The sequence below is a fragment of the Taurulus bubalis genome, assembly GCF_910589615.1.
Source record: "Taurulus bubalis genome assembly, chromosome: 1".
NCBI classification, from domain to species: domain Eukaryota; kingdom Metazoa; phylum Chordata; class Actinopteri; order Perciformes; family Cottidae; genus Taurulus; species Taurulus bubalis.
Genome location: NC_136589.1, coordinates 21298822 through 21321107, shown reverse-complemented (window position 1 = coordinate 21321107; position 22286 = coordinate 21298822). Strand labels below are relative to the sequence as shown.

The 22286-nt window shown below is 42.3% G+C and overlaps 1 protein-coding gene across 1 annotated transcript in view; it reads right to left on the bottom strand.

Annotated features, from left to right (window-relative positions):
* Window positions 1–20836, bottom strand: part of LOC306738625 (epidermal retinol dehydrogenase 2-like) — a gene marked incomplete at its 3' end in the record, with an annotated part of 37165 nt that extends 16329 nt beyond the window's left edge. The window contains exons 1-5 of the mRNA XM_079220502.1: window positions 20510–20836; window positions 12810–12941; window positions 12382–12481; window positions 8145–8289; window positions 1915–2040 (exon numbers count right to left, since the gene is read on the bottom strand). Coding sequence (XP_079076628.1) covers window positions 1915–2040; window positions 8145–8289; window positions 12382–12481; window positions 12810–12941; window positions 20510–20830 — 824 coding nt within the window. The 5' untranslated portion in view covers window positions 20831–20836. The remainder of the gene's footprint in view (window positions 1–1914; window positions 2041–8144; window positions 8290–12381; window positions 12482–12809; window positions 12942–20509) is intronic.
* Between the last annotated feature and the right edge of the window lie 1450 nt (window positions 20837–22286).

The window sequence follows — 22286 nt, the reverse complement described above, 5'->3', positions numbered from 1 at the left end:
TGTCACATGGGCTCGCCATAACACACCAAGGTTTCCCAAGACCCCATTGCAGCCCTGATGGTGGCTGCAGTATTCGTTGTGAAAGGCAGAGAAGAAGCGTAATGTGTGCACTAGTGCAACTTGTAGCGCCGACTGGCGTCAGTGGAGCCGTCTACTTGGACTGACATTCCCAGGTAAGAGCCGAGGAGGTAGGTCAGCTTCCACTGAACAACACTGGAGAGGACGATGGAGGGACAGCATGAGACAATGTTCAGCTGCAGGCGGTCCACAGGATCTCTGTCCCACTGTCCGGGACCGCTTGGTGTTGTATCTTTTCTCTTCACGAATAACAATAAAACACACAAATGATGACCCCCCCCCCCCCCCCCCCCCAACTTCTGGTATTGTAGTTAGTGCTGAATCTTGAGGCTGATTTTGCACTAAAACCAGAGCTTGCAGAACATTAACGTGAATAACTAACATGAGTGGCAAACAAGATCAAATGCGGTGCACAGGAATAAAGGCGTGTAGATGAATTAATCATGGACGACATGTATGATGTGTTCCAATGGTCTCATCCTTTGGTCTCGATGGGGGGATTGGATTGCCATGATGCACAAACACAATCATCTAATTCGCCACCAATCTCAATCATCCTGACAGGAAACACCACATATGGGCTGAAAGAACGCAGCTAGCCAACAGAAGCTTGTTGTTTTAGATGATTAGTGCCAGACGTAAAAGCTGGAATCAGCACCTCATGACCCCCTCACAATAACATCTGTACGCCAGGGTACGGCCGGCCTGCCATTACAAGACCAAAGGCAACCACGGCCATCGCACAAAAACACTGGCCTAACAGACCCCTGGTCAGTGGAAAAGGCTCCGGATGAGTCATCCTCCACTCTGGAACATGATCTACTGCCCAATGCAGAAAGAGTTCACGACTGCTGGTCTATTCTCGACCAGCAGTCGCTACTCAGTGAAGCGGCTGCTGTACGTATCAACGACAACCGCACGACGCGTATCAAGAGGGAAACACAACGGTCTTAAACACAACAACAGCAACGAACCCGGAACCCTTCAACACAGGCGAGAGTTAGCATTAGCCTAGCGAACGTTTTTACTGCAAACATGGTAGAGGTGCAAGTGTTTGGATGTAAACAGACCCTGGAGCTTCCTTTCCACAAAAAAAAGAAACAAGATGGTTATGAATAATTCATAACCACTAATGCTGTGTCACTCCCAGCTATGCGCTAACGACCAACGTAAACCAATAATCTCTCCGATATTTCCTCTAATTAAGAAAATAGACCAGACTGTTGCTACAGGTTCTGTATGGTATGTACAGAGTCCTGTTTAACAAAAACTTAAATCGTAGCAGAATAGTTTTATATACTTTACAAAGTGTCTGGAGGGGAGCTTCACACATCTTTTCTATTATATTCCCAGACGAACGTACCAAAGCTACAACAAGGATTTACAAGCTGAAGGCGAAACGCTTAACAGACAGTCAGGCTGACCTCTGACCCTTCATGTGACCTCACGTCAAGGAACTGGGTTTGAGTCGCTTACTCTCTCGACAGAGAACCTCAAAGTCTAGGGTGAAGCCTGCTCGAGGCGCACTCGCCGCAAAATGACGTAATCGCGACCTGAAGCGTGTCCCACAGCTAAGCAAGAAAAGAGCAGTCCCGCTCTACACTGTCACTGTGGTACAACCACCCATACTATGAAGCTACGGACTACATACTTACCTACGCGTTTACTTCACATTGCTCCAACAAAGAGCAAGAGACCTGATATAAAAAGCTCACACCCAGTGAGCAGCAGAGTCAAGCAGTCACCAGGACCACGCAGTACATGCTGCATGTGGTGTTGTGTGTAATGTCAGTACAGTCACGAGGAAGAGGGCGTAAAAGGTCATAGGTCACTCACTTTTTGAGAGCAGTGATGAGGTACATGCTCTTGGGCAGCAGAAGGAAGACCTGGTCTGTGAGCACAGCATTGATGATCTTCTTGGCCACATAATCTGGATTGAGGATTGGCAGCAGTGTCGGCCACCTGATGAACACAAGAGAAAGAAAATAAGACAACTGAACCACTTAACAGTTACTACGTTCACCCTCTCCCTTTAAAATAGTATCACGTGGCTGAGACTATTAAAGCCACTCTCAGCAGCTCAGTGTTTTTAGTTCCCTGTCGTTTCAAAAGGTGCACGCGTGAGAAGCAGAAGGGGACGGGGCAGGTGTTTGGTGCTGGCGTAAAGCATGTGTCCTGGTGGCTTCAGGGGCCTGTTGGACGGGTGAGGGCGGGGAGACAGAAATGAAGACGGACACAGGTCTTCAAACACCTTTAAAACCTGACCCCAGGCCGTGTGACGCTCTTGGTCTAATGTCTACCAGTCTCAGTGTCACCACAGAGACCTCGGGCTGGTAGCTCTCCTCTTGTGAGAGCGAGGTAGAGTTTGTGTATATTTTATTTTATTTGCTCAAAAGTAGGAAATTAGGAGATGCACTGGTTTCTACTGAAGATGCAAAACCTTGTGAATAAAAGGAGCGACTTAAATAACATTGGTTAGTGAAACAATAATGCTGTCTTGGCGACAGCAAAGGCATTACATCATCTTCGACTAACTGGGTTTGAGTCGCTTACTCTCTCGACAGAGAACCTCAAAGTCTAGGCTGAAGCCTGCTTGAGGCGGACTCGCCGCCAAATGACGTAATCGTGGCCTGAGAACTTGCGTAAAGGGCTACGCGAGCAGACGTGCGCCTCTCAATTTCTGTAACATTATATCAACATTGTAACAAGCTTTCCAGATGTGGCCGTCACGGTGCGACTGTGGCTAAGCGGTAGAGTGGGTCGTCAAACAGTTGATTAGCGGTCCGATCCTCGGCTTTGCGAGTCCATGTCAATGTGTCCTTGGGTAAGACACTTACAGTAATTTAAGACTAGAAAACCATTTACCTTTAACAAATAGTTCCCTGATAAAAACACGTCTGGATTATACAAAGAAGGACAATACATTTAAAAGATATTTAACCTTTGGTTCTTTATAATGCTTGTGGATACGTGGCTTGTTTCTTTACAGGGATTGTACAAAAGCAATAAAGTCGTCATGAATATGAAATAAACATTTACAGATAATTACAATCCCTCCTCAACATTGTGGAGATTGGTTTATGGCTTTTTGTTGGTTACACCTGCGGAGTTAAACTTTTTGTCTTTTGGCTTCTTCAGTTAGTTTTGTTTGTACGCCCTCTGGCGTTTATGCTCTCTGCGTTGCATTATTCTCTGAAACGCCAGAGGGCGTACAAACAAAACGAACTGTGAAGAATCTAAAAAGACAACAAGTTTAAATCAGAAATGGCCACAGACCGTAGGTGTAACCGACAAAAAGCCATAAACCAACATCCACTATGTTGAGGAGATTATAATTACCTGTAAACTCATCTCACATTCTTGGACTACTTTATTGCCTTTGTGAACTCTGAAGAAACAACTATAGTATTAGGCAAGTTTATTTGTATAGTACATTTCAACAACAAGGCAATTCAAAGTGCTTCACATAAAACTATTAAAAGCATCAAAACATAATGCAGAGAAGACAGGATTTAAAACAGTTAAAAAAAACATTAAAACAGTCAAAAAGCTAAATAAATAAAAAAAAAATTTAATAAAAGTTGCAGTGCAGTTTGAGAAATAAAATGCAGTAGTGAGATGCAGCAATTGAATCTGGATGAATTAAAGGCAACAGCAAACAGAAAAGTCTTCGATGTGGATTTAAAGGAGCTGAGGGTCTCAGCAGACCTGCAGCTTTCAGGGGCCAGGGGTTCCAGATATGTGGAGCAGAAAAGCTGAACGCTGCTTCTCCATGTTTAGTTCTGACTCTTGGAACAGAAAGTAGACCCGTCCCAGACGACCTGAGGGGTCGGGATGGTTCATAAGGTAGCAGCAGATCACAAACATACTTAGGCCCTAAACCATTCAGTGCTTTATAAACCAGCAGCAGGATTTTAAAGTGAATTGTTTGTTTGACAGGGAGCCAGTGCAAAGACCTCCGAACTTGAGTGATGTGATCCACTTTCCTGGTCTTAGTGAGGACTCGAGCTGCAGCGTTCTGAATCAGCTGCAGCTTTCTGATTGACTTTTTACAGAGGCCTGTGAACACACCGTTACAGTAGTCAAGTCTACTGAAGATAAATGCATGGACAAGTTTTCCAAATCCTGTTGAGACATAAGTCCTCTAACCCTTGATATATTCTTCAGGTGATAGTAGGCTGATTTTGTAATTGTCTTGATATGGCTGTTAAGGTTGAGGTCTGAATCCATAACTACACCTAGATTTCTGGCTTGGTTTGAGGTTTTCAACATCAGTGATTGATGGCCAAAAACAATTACTTCTGTTTTATCTTTATTTAATTGAAGAAAATTCTGGCACATCCAGTTGCATAATTATGATAACACACTTTGTTATTTTTCATAATCTGAGCCAGTGGAAGCATGTAGATGTTGAATAGAAGAGGCCCCAGTATTGAACCTTGGGGAACACCACATGTCATCCTGGTCAGCTCTGATGTGTAATTAGCTACCGACACAAAGTATTGTCGGTCCTTCAAGTAGGATTCAAACCAGTTAAGTGCTGCACCAGAGAGTCCTACTCAGACTTTCAGTCTGTCTTTTTAGTATGTCATGATCGACCATGTCGAATGCAGCACTGAGTTCCAGTAATATTAAGACTGAGGTTCTGCCACTGTCTGTGTTTAAGTGGATGTCGGTGAAAACCTTAACAAGAGCAGCACTGCTGACGAAAGCCGGACTGGAAGACATCAAAACAGTTATTTTTCATCCAAGAAGTTGTTCAGCTGTTGAAAAAACACTTTTTCCATTCTTTTACTTAAAAATGAGAGGTTTGATATTGGCCTATAGTTTTTTATTATTTCGGGGTCTAAACTAGTCTAACTTCTTTAGGAGTGGTTTAATAACTGCAGTTTTTAGGGATTGTGGGAAGACACCTGAGAGAAGGGATGCGTTTACAATTTGTAAAAGATCAGCGGTCATGCAGTGTGAAATATTTTTGAAAAAATTTGTTGGTAGAATATCCAAGCAGCAGGAGGATGTTTTCAGATGTTTTCTAGGTCTTCTTTGGTTAATTGAGTGAAATTGTGTCATGATATTTGAATGGATGCTATTTAAAGATGGGGACAACACATATCCTGTGGTTGGTGTGGAGCCACTGACTGCTTGTCTAATTTTCTGAATTTTGTCAGCAAAATAGGAGGCAAAATGATTGCATGTCCAGATGGATTGGAGCATATCCGTTACCGACACCGGAGGGTTTGTTAGCCTGTCGACGGTAGCAAATAAGGTGCGTGTATTGTTATTGTTTTTGGTTATGATGTCAGAGAAGAAGGACTATCTTGCATTTCTAAGTTCCAAATTATAGTTGTGAAGTCTCTCTTTATAGATACCACAGTGAACCTGGAGATTAGTTTAGTTTTTCGCCACCTGCGCTCTGCTTTCCGACACTCTCTTTTCTCTATTCTGACCAGCGTGGCATTTCTCCAAGGGGATCTTTTCTTACCCGAGACAACCTTCACCTTAGTGGGTGCAATGGCATCAATAACAATGTTAACTTTAGAATTGAAGCCATCCACAAGCTCATTGACTGAGATGCAAGAGAGGCCCGGTGTGGAGGAGAACTTTTGTATAAATAGTTCACTGGTGTTTTCAGTGATGCTTTGACACAACCTCGGTTTGGGCATTTGTGTGTAGGGAGATTGCACTCTCAAAGAAAACACAGAAATGATCAGAGAGTGCAACATCGGCCACAGCAGCCTTGGAAATGTCCAGACCTTTGGTGATGATTAGGTCTAGAGTGTGCCCCTTGTTGTGGGTGGGACCTGTTACATGCTGAGTCAGATCATAGTTATCAAGGACACCACATAGCTCTATAGACATAGCTCTGTCCTGGGGATTATCAACATGGATATTAAAATCACCAACAATGACAACACAATCAAAATCAATACAGATTATAGACAGCAGTTCAGTAAACTCATCAAAGAAGGTTGCACAGTATTTAGGTGGTCTGTAAATTTAAAACTTGAGTGGAATTGAGAGCCACATATTCAAAGGAAGTAAAATGACCAAAAGACATCTGCTTGCATTGAAGAGACTCATTATATAAAATAGCAACTCCACCTCCTTTCTTATGCACTCTTGTTTCACTCATGAAAAAACAAAAAATCAAGTTTGTGCCTAATAATGAAATCATTGATTAAAAATGTTTTTCCTGACAGAGACCTGACATTTATTAAAGCTAAGTTTAATGTGTTTAAAACTATTCGCCCTATTTCTTTGGCTGACGAGGAATGAATGTTAAATTGGATACATTTGCAGATTTACTAATGTTTCTCGGCAGCCTCACCTCAGCCTCATTACAAGCTTTAGAAAGAAAACAAAAAGGTTAAATATCCTTTTGGCTGCTGAATATTTACTCAAATTAAGATGTTTACCACCTCCTGTTTCTAAAGGATCTCAAAACAAATTGGGCTATTGTTTGATCCCTTGACGTGTAAATAGTGTTTTTAAATCAGTGAGCTACTTGGGACAGTCACGTGATCACTCGCCGCACGTCGAGGCGGCGGCTTCACTACGGCAAGTATCAACTAAGCTTCAGCCTACTTTTTTTTTAGCTTCAAAATGTTGAAACGGAGCAGCTAACGCTGGTTAGTGGACAGTCTGCAGGTTGGTTCATGCACTTCACTGGTGAACCAGAGCCTTTGACAGCAACACTGTGGGCTTCATGACGGAGACCACGTCAGAACGTCGGCCCCCTCTCGCTCGCCTCAATATTAAATAAAGCCTCTTCAGTATTCTAATCCCACCGCTCCATTTCATGCTCCATTACAATCCTTCTCTTATACAGTCGCTTTCATTCTCCGGATTCATTTTGGTTGCAGCTTTCAGTACTGTCGTTTGAAATATGCCTGTGCTCCTAATTGACATAAAGGAACTGTTACAGCTCCTCTGCCACGATACATCAGTTCAGCTCATGCCAGTCTGCGCTCTGGTCATCACAGCCGTGCGGTAAAGCCAACAGCCAGCACTGCTTAGTGGCTTTCTGGACGGGCGCGCACACACGCACGCACACACTTCTCTGTGCTCATTCAGCCGAGGACTGAATGAGCACAGAGAAAAGCACGAGTTCAAGGAAAAATACAGTCGAATCAGTCACATGCTTGCCTATAATAATATTAAGGAAATATAAAAGAGAACTTGTTTGATTGGTTCATTTGAGGCTAACTGAGGTGATAATAGCCAATCGTCTGAAGCCATCAGAGGGACGCAAAGAGAGCCCGGAGATCTTTTAGTTCACAGTCTGAGAGGGCATTACTGCAGCTCTCCTCGTCAACGCTAGCGCCCCCGTGCACTGATGACTGCGTTCATCACAACTCTCCATCGTCAGGGTGCACGGAACCACAGCTGTGTTCACGCAACTGTAAAACTTCAATGTCACGAGAACCGTTACCTTGATGCCACGGCGACAACAGTAATCTGAAAACTGTAGTCTTCTTTCTCCGGTGAGGAAGTTAAAAAACATGGGGTCTCCTCCCTTCACTCATATATATTTCATATTGCTGTGAAAAAAACCTTCTTCAAACAACAATTTATTGTTTTACTTTGTGTTTTTTTTACCTTGTTTTTGAAATGGTATCAAGAATTGTAGAATTATACTGGTATCGGCTACTACATTTCTCGTACTGTGACATCCCTATTAACAATAACACTATAAACAGTGCTTTACCAAAATATGCAGTCCTGCATTTCCTCTGCTGGGAAGTTGTTAAGTACAGTTCATGGTTTTGACTGAAATAACTGGGATTGGCCTCAGCCAACCAGTCTTGTTGCAGTTTACATCCATGTCTGTCCAAGATGTCTTCACGTCATCGTTTTATCCTGTTTTACATTGATGTAAAAAAACCTGTTTTGTGAGGTCACAGTGATCTTTTGACTTTTGTGCCAGTGTGAAGAAATCCCCTCTAGGCGTTCCTGAGATATCTCGTCAACGAGAATGGACAATCTGAAGACATTAATAACTCCGGTCGTGGTCGTCTCCAGCATGGCAGCATGAAGACAGTCAGACACGTTGTGAAGAGACCTACTTGGTTTGACAGCCGTCGAACATTCCAGTGTTGATGAAGTACGGGCACACGATGGTGGTCTTGATGCCATCCTTCCCAGTAGCCAGCAGCTCCAGACCCACAGACTCTGCAAAACCTACTGCCGCAAACTTACTGGCACAGTAGTCTGCAGAGAGAGGAGGAAAAAGGTATTTGTACAAGTTAACGTCATATTCCTAAATACGCCTCAACCACAAAAGCATTCTACGTGTGAAAACACTAGGGCTGCTCGATTATGGCGTAGTAGCTCATAATTTTGATCACTTTTGATACACAATTGCTAAGTGGCTTTGTAAACTTCAGGCATTCAGAAAGATTTGTTTTAACTTTTGTACATTTACCGAAATAACGCATCAATCTGGTGCACTTTGAGTACATTTTTTTTTTTAAAGAAGGTTGGATCTTCGAAGGACTTTGACCAATTTAAATCATAATCACAATGGTTGTATAGATATGAATTTGATTTGTCAGCAGACCAGAAAAAAAGGCTTGTGCACAATGTTGTGGGTTTATCGAAATACAGCGTTTAGATGATAGGAATTATCTTGTGCCAAAGTTCCATCTATTGCGCAATCACTGATAAGGCCCTCACATCTCGGACAAATATGGGGGAGAGGGCGACTCTGGCAGAGTGATCCATTAATACTAATATTCTCCAGTTAAGAAAGTCTCACCAGCTGACAAACTCTCAGGATAAAAGTCCCATGAAGTCATTCAAGAGAAAGTTCTTATCAGATGTTCACGGTGAAATGGATTCAGGTTCCCTTAACAAACGTCGGTGAACTGACCTCACTTAACTTGGACCGGGTTAAGTAACCTGACTGGAATTACACTACCTTTATGTTTCAACTTAAAAAAAACACAGTTCTCCCCAAGATCTAAAATACATATTTCTCCTCTGACCTACATGAAACAAGATCTGTTAAAGGGAGCTGTTGAAGGTCATTGGAAAACGGGTGAATAGCCTTCTGTCCATCGATGAAAGTGTGTAAACTGACACCATAACACGGACCTGGAACATGCACATATCCATCTATACTGCACAGCAACATGGAACATATCTTATCTGTGCAGCGAGATTGGGACACAGTTCAGACCGTTTCTTCACTACAATAAAGATACGATAAATGGTGCAGACCTTCTTTTACACAGAAAAACTGACTACAGAGTTGTAGAGACTAAAGATACAGATACAGTCTTTGAGACAATGGTTGAGACTGATCACACAGACGTGTCGATACCGGCGTGACCGCTTAAAAAATGGCAAAGGTGCATCTGTGGGGCGGGGGTCTTTGTCCGTCTCGCTAGACAGTAGCTTACCTGAAGCATGGGATACGAATACCCCCTTCCATTTAACAGTCCAGCGGTTAACAGTCCAACGGCTCTAGTCCGGGCCAAGTGGGACATTGGGGCTGAAAAGGTGCAGATAACTTTTCTGATTCAACACCAAGAGGCTCACGGCAGGTGTGCCATGCATCCCCATCGCACTGTGATGCGTGTTTCTGTGACCAGCCCCACAGAGGGCTCAGAGCCTCTTAGAGGACCACCAAACTACAAGCTTGTATTGGCTCATTTGAGACAATACCATATTTCAGGACCGTTCCTGCCGTCTCTCTGAATACACTATGTGATCAACCATCAAACAAAGACAAACAGGCCTACATGGTGAGAGGTGTCACGTCGGAGGACCGCCCCTGCATACATTGGTCAAGTGTCCAATACTCATCTATGTTGTTGGGACTTTTCTTTTGTCATTTTGTTTTGTATGTTTCCAATTCCCAAAGGTATCATTCATTTTATACAGAGCACTGTAGATGACTGTTTATTACCATACAGTTTTCATAGTGCAATGATCAATGGCTCCAACCAAGTGCAATTATTTTATGGTGGCGTTTGTTTATGCGGAAAATGGAATATGTTTTTAAAACAGGGAATAATCTGCTTATTAGCAGTTCAATCAACCTGCTTCCTCTAAAATAGGGTCCCTATAATTAAAGTCCTTTCATCTTGAGTGTCAACAAATTCAAGCCTAATGCAATATTCCTATTCATATTATTCAAATATATGTATGTAACATATCACTGCATAATACAGCTACATTGCAGTCAGTGGTAAATGGAAGTATGAATTATAGCCAGTATTATATAAATATATTTACAGAAGACATGCAGTTTGTTGCATAGTTTCCTTAATGATGTTTCCGTCCAACTAATGGATGGTTCACTCCAGTGGTTTTAAAGTAAAAATAAAGTGCCATCAAATAGAGTATAACTCTAATAAGTAGTTTTTGGTTGAGACCAGAGGATAACCTTTTGAATTAGACTGTATTTATATGAGTATGTTCTACCTTACCAGACATCATTCTCTCTCTCACACACACACACACGCTACGAGGTTGTTCATTGGAAATCATAACTAATATCTGTTATGGGACTTTATTCATTAAGAACATATTCAATCACCATCATCTCTATGGTGCTAACCCATCATTAACACGTCATGTATCCGTTCCACTGACCTCAGTTACACAGAAGCTGTAGCTGGTTGGAGTTCATAGGATCAGTTGATTTTATCCAAGTCAACCTAAAACAACCGGTACAGCTGCTTTCATGCTTTTTACCATTTTTATTGCTGTGTGTAAATCCTGCGATTAATCCTCGTTAATAGACGGAAAACTGTTGCGTTTTTACATGAATCCCCCTGACGCTCTCGCCGTGTGCAGCACTCTCTGGTCATGAATGTAAATAGACATTTCTTACGCAGTTTTTACGACTTCTACATATAAATTATTCATATCTCTTCAGCCCATTGTACGTCCCTGGAGGCATTCGAGGCCCAGTGTTTGCTTCGAGGGTCCGTCAAAGTAGCTTCAGATCCGCTTGTAAAAACTGTCCCCTGGTAAGTGGATGCTCATCGTGGCGCAATGCGCTCTGGGTGCACGAGGAGCAGACTAATCGTGGGGCTTGAAACTATCCGTTTTCTGACTCAGTGTTGTGAGTAATGCAACCTCTGGGCAGCACAAGGTAAACAAACCAGCAGGCAGCAGCCCGGATGACATATTCCCACCGACGAGAGCGTCAGAGGGGGATTAAAGCAAAAACAATCAGAACACCACAACAGATTTGTCTATATTAGCGACGTTAACCAGGTCTCTAAAGTCCTCAAAGCGGCTTTTAAACTTTCGCATTTGATCCCGTTGGGTTTTAAGAGAGACTGCCTCTCTTCTCCACAGATTGAACTACATGATACTGTCGGAGACTATAGAGCATGTTAAGTGAATAAAAGCCATTTTCACTTCTGGGTGCTTGGGGACGTCATGAACGCCAATACTTTAGTCGATGCCAGAATTCAGAAAATGTGACTCGTTTTTCTACAGCACCACAGGTACCAGGGTGGGATCGAGCCGAACAGCATCTAACATCTGAAAGGAAGCAGTAAACTCTTGACTATTAGTCTTTTGGAAAACCAAACCAATGTGGGGTGGAGGGGGGGTAAATTGGCTGCATTTACTTAGCACTTTTCTAGTCTTAACAACCACTCAAAGTGCTTTTAAACACAAGCCAGCATTCACCCAGACACACATTCATACAATGGTGACGGAGGATACCATACATGGTGCCTGTTTATCTGAATACATTCACATGCTCTCCTGCCAAAAGACACTGACATGTAGACAACAGTGGCCAGGAATCCAACCACGAACCTTTCTGATCCGTGGACGACCACCCTAAATCCTGAGATAATAGTTGTACTGGATATATTTGGCCCCAGCATGCCCCCGCCCCACTGACTGTTGATGTTTCCAGGCAAAGCAGCCTATTTTCCTTCATGCAAAAACAGATCCATGTGGAAATCAACAGGAGAGCGAGCTAACGTTAGCTGTTAGCAGCCGGTAGGGCAGCAAAGTCTTGGTTGGCTAAATAGCAGAGCTAATGGCTAACTTTAATGGCGGTTGCATCGAGATGCATCATGATGTGTTGAAGCTCATTTCAGTAAAAATTAGAGTTGCAAAGGTAAATTATGAAGTTATCATAGCGTGTTTAAATGTCATCTTTAAAAAATAAACAAATTGTAAAGATTTAAAGCTGATGAGTGTGATGAGTCTGACCATGAGACTACCAATTATCATGCTTTTTTGTTTTTTTTCCACAAACCCAAACTTTGAAAGCTACTTTAATACAAGTGACATGCATGATATGGTTAGAAGGAGAAAACACACCTGCCAATCCATTGACTCCTATAAGTCCAGCGGAGCTGGAAATGCTGACAAGATGGCCGTGATTGTTGGCGATCATGGCAGGAAGGAAGGCCTTGTAGGTCTGGGCAGAGACACAGGAAACACATTAATCAGCCGGATAATTAGAGAAACATAAACATGGGGTTTCATTGCATTCTATTTGCATGAATTATCTAGATGATTTGTATTTATTTTTAAAGAGAGAACATGGTCAAATCAAAACCCTTTCAACTTCAAATTAAGTTTGCAGAGTTGTCATGTGACCTTGGTATATGTCTAACAGTACAATACTGACTGATCTGCCTTTTACATCCATATGATCAGTCAAGACAAGGTCTCCATGAGCGATCACTTGGACCCAAAGCTAATCTGTGTGGGGATGTTCTAGCCGTCTGGCGAGTGTGACTGACCCAGAAGTGAGCCATGGTGTTGACCTCCACCGTCTTCTCAATCAGGGAATCGGGAGCGTCCATGAACTTCTTGCCCGTCACGATGCCAGCGTTGTTCACCAGAATGCTGACGTCGCCCACCTCTCGCTTCACCTGCGTAGAGGAACAGAAAAATGTCTGACATATGATGCAATCATATTCCCAAAAGATACCCCCAAGGACAGAAGGAGCTCCCAAATATGCATATTTAGGGCCCGAGCACGTACGTAGTCAGAGTCAAGGACCTATTGTTATTCGAGTGTTTATTAGGGCCCGAGCACTGACGTAGTCAGAGCTGAGGACCCTATTGTATTTCAAATGTTTCTTCTTATTATTATTATTTTTATGGTAGGGCTTTGCGCAGGGAAAAGAGGTGCTTGGGATGAACCTACATTCTTCAAAATGTGCACACCCATCCGACTCGGCGAAAATTGTAATCTGATTTGGGTTCGGCCAAAAGTCGGAAAGAAATAGCTGAATAGCGCCCCTTTTGGATGTAAATGCTATGAATTTGTGCCACCTAAGACCGATTTACCTGAGATTTGGCACACATGTCCGGGGGGAACTGCTCTACAAAAAACAAAAGACCCTTAAGCGCCGCCTACTTCGATTTTCCGCCATTTTGAATTTGGTAAAAAACACATTCTTGTCATCTCCTCCTAAACTCTGGGTCCATTTCTTACGAAACTTTCTGTGTCGGTTGTGTCTGCTCTACAAAAAAGTAAATGGGCGCATGAAGCTTATAACTTATAATTTCCAGCATTTTGAATTTTGTGAAAAACTAATTTTTCCTCAAATCTTCTGAAACGCTGGGTTCAAATTTTACAAAATTCTCTGTATCATTAAAGGTTAAATTTCATCAAAATATATCAAAAGCTTGTTTGTATCTCATTGTGTTCAAAAGAAAAAGGACCCATTAACTTCTACGGAGAAAATTCAACTAAATTCAACAAAGCAGCCCTTGCAGTACGTTCAACATAGATATACAAAATTTGATAGGCGTATGTACCACATATAAACTTAAAAATCACTCTCTTGGGACCATGCTCTAAACCGTACAAGAAGTCGGCCAATTTCATTTTCTTCACTCATTTCTAGTTAAAATTGCCATAGTTTCCCAGTAGGTGGCGCTCTGTCTATGAGTTAATATTGGCATGCAGATGTCTTCAAGCCATGACTCATGAAGCATGTTAACTTTGGAACAGTTTTGACAAAGTACAGTTGAGTTACAACAGCTTGCTGCATGATCACGAACCATATGAAATAGTCGTCACACCACTTCCTCGCAGTTCCATGAAACCTCAATCTTTTGATCACATTTATATACATATTTACATACATATATATATTTACATATATATATATATATATATATATATATATATATATATATATATATATAAAATACACATATATATGTATGTATATCAGGAGTGTCCAAACTACGGCCCACGGCCCCTTTTTTATTGGCCCGCGTCAGATTCTAAAACTATAATGGAGAGAAAGGCAAGCAAACAGCAGCTAGCCTGCTATCTCAACAATCACATTTTTCCGTCCAAACAAAACACGAGAAAATGCCTCATAACAGCTACCAGGTCGCTCAGCTCACAGCACGACACAAAAACCTCTCAGACGAGAGTTCATAACACAGAGCACGAACTAACTGAAAGCGAAGCTGAACAGGACCTCCTCTCTCTCTCTCTGAGGTGCGCTGCTGCTTTAATGTTTTTCTTGAAATGTTAACAAGCAGAAGCCTGTAGAACTCTGAATGAAGTCCCATTTTCACAATGCACATTAAATGTCTTAACAGCAGCTGTAATTTCCTCCCAGTATTAAGAAGACTGATTGAACTGCTCATCATAGTATGCACTAAATAATCTATAAAAGTAGCAGGGGCATTACACTATTACAGCATTCTGATTTTGCATTGGAACCAGACGTTGGTTCCGCTTCTATAGAACGATGACATTGCCCAGTCCCACTATAAGCCAGTGTAATATCTGGGTTGTTTGTATTATTAGCTAGCATACACATAAGACATGATGGCGATTAAGCTACAATGGCTGTGACATTTACTGACCGCAGCTCCCCGGCTATTTCTTTTACACCTTCAGTATTATATAAATATATTTACAGAAGTTGGGCTGTTTGTGTCATAGTTTTCTTAATTGTGTTTCTGTCACAGCATGTATAGTTCATAAAAAAAATCATCAGTTCACCAGCTTGATCCAATTGATGACCAAATAACTTTTCCTTTATCCATAACCATGGTCAATAAAACTTCTTTCAGACAAAAATCAAACCACAATTCATGTAGTAGTCAGACTTTGAGGAGGTTTGATGGTAACTGGACAGCATTTACGTCGCACTTTCATTCAGACAGGCCACTGTCTCGATACCCAATTCCTGACCACGCTAAAGAACTAGATGGTAAATGGACTGTACTTGTAAAGCCAGGGTTCATACACATTCTGACCAATGGATTTCCATGACTTTTAACCAAATTTCCATGACCAAACATGTTGTGAAATCTGGGTGTAAACATGAAAAAGTGAGAAAATGTAGTATTTAAACTAACAATGAGAATTCAAAGCATACAGTATACCTTAAATGGTACAAATTAATGACTACACTCACATGTATGCAGAAGACGTCCTGTGTAAGTATGAATCCCACCGGATTTCTTGGCATAAACCTGCCTTGTGTAGCTGGAATCAACTTGACGATGGGATAGTGTTGGCATTGACTTTGAGTAGTTAGGGTCAGGGTAACTTTTTGGTAGGGACATAAGACCTGGAGAATGGGTCTGTGGGGAATCATACCCTGAAAACCCTTACGGACATCACAAGCACTGGACCTATATACCCTGTCAGCAGAAAAGAACCTCTGTGGTAGCTCGAGGCAGATGGATCAAAGCACCAGGAACCGAGGCAGGCTGACATCAGTGTGACCTGAGTCAAAGCTAAACCATATGTTTTGGTGCGGATGTGCGAGTTGCCCTGTTAGCTACAGTCCTCACACTAATTGGCATTTAAAAACACCAGATGAGCGTTTTAGTCAGAGCGAGGACAGTTATGATGTAGGTCTGGTTGGGATGTGCAGCAGTGACGAGACAACTAACCGTCTCCATTATCACTGTCTTTACATGTCGACATGGCCAATCATGCAACACATCAAGCTGTATTTGTGTCATTTGTCAGACTACTTTGTGTACTGCTCTACCGTTAACAGGCAGCTTCTCTGAACTGGCTTACAATCATCTGTGTCTTTAAAGAGAAACACTGAAATAAAAATAGTGTAGTACTAAATCGTGAATCAGGCAGGTGATCACAGCGAGAAACACGTGTCAGACCAGATGTAAGAGTAACCAGATGGTCTGCCCCGCTGCGGAACACATGTTGGCTGTGATCAACAGGACAAAGAAGTAGTGACTCAGCTCTTTTCCCCTGTTATTTAGGCGTTGGAGTGTGGAAGGAGGTCTTTACAGACGCAACTGAAAAACAACACCAACACACATTTCAATATGCAAACCATGTCTTCTAAGTTGCCGGTTTACTATGCTGGTCCAACCCTGGGAGTCCGGCCTTGGGTCTTTGTGGTTGAGGAGAGGAATGTAACCCCATAACTCTTACATGAGGGAGCGTGCTGCTGATGAATGGAGATCATAAAAACTACAAACAGCCTGCTGTCTTTACCACAGGGATATCCAGATCAATATATCTGTCCACCAAAACAGAGCCCGATCCCATACCTTTACCTTTAGTGCTATTTCCATTTGAATTTAAATTTGAATACATTCTCTGTGTAGCTAAGAGGCGGCTACAACGCCAGTTCATTGTGCAATCCTGTCTTGTACAATGACAAAAATAACTCATTGAATAAAATATGTATCAAGTGGGCAAGAAAACAAATCAGGGATGAAAAAGGTGACAAACATGTCTTAGGCGCTCCAGGGGCACATCAAATCCCTTTAAAAGTGATGTTGCTAGTGAGGAAGGAGTCCTATTTATGTCCTTAGTGGACTTATTATCATATTATCAACTTTAAAAAAGGCAAAATAAAAAAGGAACACTTTAAAACAACTGCGTATTACACTGTCAGAACACTGGACAAACATTTCACCAAAAGAGATTCACAGAGGTCACAACAGGCTATGAATCTAAAAAGATGGCAAAATGCCACAAAGCAACCGCCACTATTATTAGAAGGGATTGTAATTATCTGTAAACTCGTATCTTATATGAATGACTCATATTCATGATCTACTTTATTGGCTTTGGACCAACCCTGTGAAGAAACAAGTCCAGTATTACAAACAATAGAAAGAAAACAAAAGGTTGAATATCCTGTAAACTATCAGATTTGGCTGCAAAATATTTAATCAAATGCAGATTTTTAACACCTCCCGTTTCTAAAGCATCTCAAAACAAACCGGCCTTCTTTGTTTAATCCCTAGATGTGTAAATAGTGTTTCATTATTTGTCACATGACCATGCGCCAAGTTACAAAAATTCAGAGGTTCACGACAGAGCACCGCGTCACACCAGCCGTGATTAACGTCACCTTCAGAAACTGCGTTCATAATAGCCGGCTTCACTGCGGGGCGTGCATACTAGACCTACAGCACTCCGTATCTCTCGGCTGCAGGGAGCACTTCAACCAGAAGACGGACCTCAAACATCTTGGTCTGTCATCAAGTGACTCAGAGTCATTACTGCTATTGATGGAGAGGCTGCTCCCTGGAGGTTTGGTACACTGCTCTTTGCTATGAAAGAGAGGACAGATGTAGTGTTTGTGTACTTTGTGTGGGAGTGTCGTGTAGTTTGCACTCCAGCATTTTACTGATAACTTCTGGCAGCTTTGTCTTTGAATATTGTCCCTGGGGCGTAAAAACACCAAGTAGTCTAATGTGTACTAAACACAGGCGGGAGGAGGGTGTATTTTACACTGATGGCTGGAAGGCTTATGTCTGCTGAGCAAGGGATCCTGTTCGCCTTCTAACGGCAGGCTTGTTGGGAGACACTAGAAGTCTGTTTAACATTTCATAATTATTCATTCAGCTTTCAGTTGCCGGCTCAGAGCTGCGGCCTCGGCCAATGTTTGTTTCCCCTCTTTTCATTGACAAAAACAGCATTCTCTCTCACAGACAGCAAGAAGTCTCGAGCAGAGAAACTGCAGACAGGTTGCGACACACTGAGCCGGCTCATGTTCCTGCGTTTTGTGATAATTAGGATGCTGCTGTTGCAAGCACACTGTGTTGGTGGCTGCCCAGATCCTGCTCTCTGTGTGTGTTTTCACTCTGCCCACATCCAACCAATCAGGTGTCTGTTTACAAAGCAGTCACCCCTTCACTGCCTCAAGGGCGGGCGGGCGGACACACACACTATTTGTAGGACCTTGGCATCACATTACTCCCACTAAGCTGAAGGCAGAACCCGTTTGTGGCCCATGGGCTGGGTGGTGCTGATAAAGCATGCATGATTTACATACTCTTACACATGAACACTGTTCATTGTTCCTTCAGTCGGACCACACCCGTCGGAAAACATTGCAGCACCACGTGCTGCGCGGTAACCAATATCTCCGAGACCAAATTTTTGGGGAGTGAGCTGATGAATCCTTAAAGCAGCCAGCTTTAATTCATGCTTATCATAGGATAAGTAAACATTACAAACACTAAACATGAATCATTCTGCAGTGACAGGTCTTCTGTAATCAACACAAATAAAGTTTATAACACAGCAGCTCAGTGACAGGACACTGAATGTCTTTGGCGTTTACACTGTATGAATTAGCCTCGCAGCTAGCAACTTTTCCTCACTCACACCTCTTCTACTCTGACTTATGTACAAGCTACTGCAGTGATTTTCAACCACTGTGCTAAGGTACACCAGTGTGCCGTGAGAGATCGTCAGGTGTGCCGTGGGGAAAATGTCAAATTTCACTTAATCGGTCATTCATTGATATTCACTTGTGTTCATGTCAATCCAAACACAAGAAAATATCAGGCTGTGAGGATAAATCCAAGGTCTCTGTATGAGCCCAAAAAAAGAAGTATTAATCCCACATTATTTAGGAGTTATTCTCAGACGGATAGCGCTGTTTGTTGTGTGTAGAGCGTGTGCGGTGCTGAAACAAAGCGGAGGAGATCGATAGACCGACTCAAGAAAACCAGGTCTTATATTTCATATGTTGCCATAGGCAACAGTCCATTTATGTGTTTATTTGCTAATATTCCCACACATGAGATGATTAGTTTTCATGGGCTTTCACTGTCATTTATTTGAGGTGGTTATTGCACATTTTGTCTCCATTTCAATAAAAAGAAAGATTATTGAAGTCCGATTTTTGTAGTCATCCCTCAATAGACAGTTTAAGGACAGGTTGACAGCTTGTGTTGTTAAGAAACTAAATTTAATTCACAGGGAGAAAAATAAAACTCAGTTTGACTTGTTGTGTGGTACTCCTAACTCAGGGGTCAGCAACCCGCGGCTCCGGAGCCGCATGCGGCTCTTTAGCCCGTCTCCCTGAGGCTTTAAAAAAAAAAAAAAAAGACGTTTTTATTTTATTCTTTTTTTTTTTGTCCAGCGGAAAAACTTTCAAAGGGAATTCCTCTTATCTTGGAGTTTTAGGTAATATTGGGTCACTCAAAATCAAAATAAATGTTTAAATATTTTTTAACTAAAATGTGCGTCACATCCTGTCACGTAGCTGTCAAGCCTCTTTCCCTGCAGGTGGCTACTCGTGATTCAGAGCCCCGCCCTCGCTAAATTATCAACGGATAAATAAAGAAAAAAGTAAAGTCACGGGGGAAAGTGGAGTGTTTAATTCTGCGTGGACATATTCATTTGCTTTCACTGCCAACGATGCTGCTGACCTGTCTGCTTGATATGTGGCGAAAAATTAGCAAAAAACTAAAAATGTAATATTGAAAGAGTCTTCCAGAACAAGCATCTGCTGAACGGTGTCAAGCTGCAGAAGAGCGATTCCTCAACTGCTGCAGTAAAATGAGCAAAGTAAAAAATACTTTCAGGAAGCTGATCAAGTCTCCAGACTCAACTACTGCTGCTGGTTCTGTGGCAGCTCATGAGACACTGAGGCGTCCGCTAGTAAAGACGGATCCGCCTCCTCCATTTGCGGAGCTCACGTAGCAAAAGATATGCGTTTAAAATGTAAAACTCACATAAAGACAGGGATTGAACCAGCTACCTTGTGATTACAGGGCGAACACTCTACCACATGAGCCACATTTATAGACAGTATTCAAGGTTTGCATAGTTGTGTTTTTAATTGATCTCAATGTAGCTGTCCCCTTCATAAGAGTTTGATAGTAATAAACAGCATAAATAGCAATACAATGTCAAAAAATGTCTTTATTCTTGTTCTATAATTTCATAAATACAACAAACTATAGTTTTTTTGTATATATATATATATATATATATATATATTATGACTATGTATAAAACTTCAGAAGCTGTGATATCAAATAGCTTTTGCGGCTCCAGACACATTTTTTTTGTGTGGAAAAAAGGGCAAAATGGCTCTTTGGATAGGAAAGGTTGCTGACCCATCGTAACTGAACGGGTTGCAGTAAACTAAGGAGGCCAACAAGGGGCAGTGAGCCCAACACGTCAAGACGTCAGAAGATGCAGCTGTAAATGGTGCAGCGACGCCCTTACCTGGTCCGCCACTCTGTAGACCTCGTTCTTGTCGCTGCAGTCACACAGGTAGTGGTGGACACTGCTGGCTCCGTTCTGCTTAGCCAGCCTGGCCGTCTCCTTCATCCCGTCCTGGTTGATGTCCCACAGCACCAGCACAGTGCCGAGAGCTGCGAACTCCTGGGCCATGAGGCGGCCGATCCCGCTACCGGACCCCGTGATCAGCACCACCTCCCCAGATATGTCCTTCTTCCTTCTGGGCACGAAGAGGTGGACGAAAGCTTCCACATTGTACCAGATGGACAGCAGGATGACTCGCAGGGTCTCCAGGAAGAAATTCATGATGGATCTAGGACGAACGGAAGGGTTACTTACATTTTGTTCATCCAGATATTAATAAATCAAGATAACTTTTAGGATTTTTGAAGCGTGAATGCAATCTGTAAAATGCTAGGCCATTAACGGACCATACCACGGTCACATGACTTCATGTCACCACCACAAAGCTAAAGGGGGTCTTAATTAGACACTTTTTTTTTAGGACACATAAAAGCTTCACCAGAGGGGAATCTACTGATGTATTTTATGTTGTAGAACCAAACTCTTGAAGTTTATGCTATCCACAGAACTTATTTAAATGTTTGTATTTTCGCAACTGATGAACGAAAGCGACCCTATTTGGAATGCAGAGGATTGTCATAAAGAGATGTCGTATACGGCTCTGGCAACCAGTCAATCACCTTGTAGCCCTGCCCTTAAGCATACTCTGCTTTCTGGTCTGTTTGACTCTAAAATGAACCATAATTTACCAAATGAACATCATGCTGTATTGAAGAAGACTTAAAACTAGAGATTGAGACATAAACTCATGTTTACAATGTTTACTGAGGGAATAAATCAAGAGAGAAGTAGAGTCATTTTCTATAGACTTCTATACAACCAGAGGAGTCGCATACAAGCTTAAGACACTTCACAATTGGCTTCACTTTTCAGAAACGGAGGTTGCCGCATCGCCACGACGCGGCTTCACTCTGAACGTAAGCAAGGAACCACTAGTTAGTAGGGGTGGGAATCACCAAAGGTCCCACGATACGATATTATCACGATACTATGATATTATCACGACACTGCGATATATTGAGTATTGAGATATATTACCTTTTTTCAACCGCAAATTGTCCCCGAAGGAAAACTTCGTCAACATATTTGATCTAATAAGATAACGTTTTCAGTTGTTCATCTCACTTCAATAATTTGTATTGCAGCAAAATGGGAAAACTGACTAACACTGTCATAAATGTTACACCTGACAAACTGAACTGTTTGTATTACAGTCTGCATAGTCGCGTCAGAGAGGGGGTGGGGCTTATCTCTGTGCAAACAGTTATTATTTCCACCATCCACCATGGAAATAACCACTATTTCTGCTTTATACATGTTGTGGAAATCCCCAAAACGTCAGAAACATCAAACGCCCTCATGTCTGGGTTCATAATATTATTCGTAGGCACATACAGCTCGGTGAATTTCACCGACTTCTCCAGGAACTGTGTCTGAATGACGGGCGGCCCTGTTAACTGGCAACTTGGCCGAAAGTCGCCAGTTAACATCACCAGTTAACAGGGCCGCCTGTTAATCCGCAACACCGGCAGCTTCCAGCGCTACTAGAGTACCTATAGCCAGTTTGATCTATGCTTTTTTTTTACGTCTTTGACCAGCGCTGAATGTTGTCCTGTGCGTTGTGCAACAGCTGTGCAAGCAGCGGTGCTATGAGTGACAGGAAGTCCAGACGCGGACT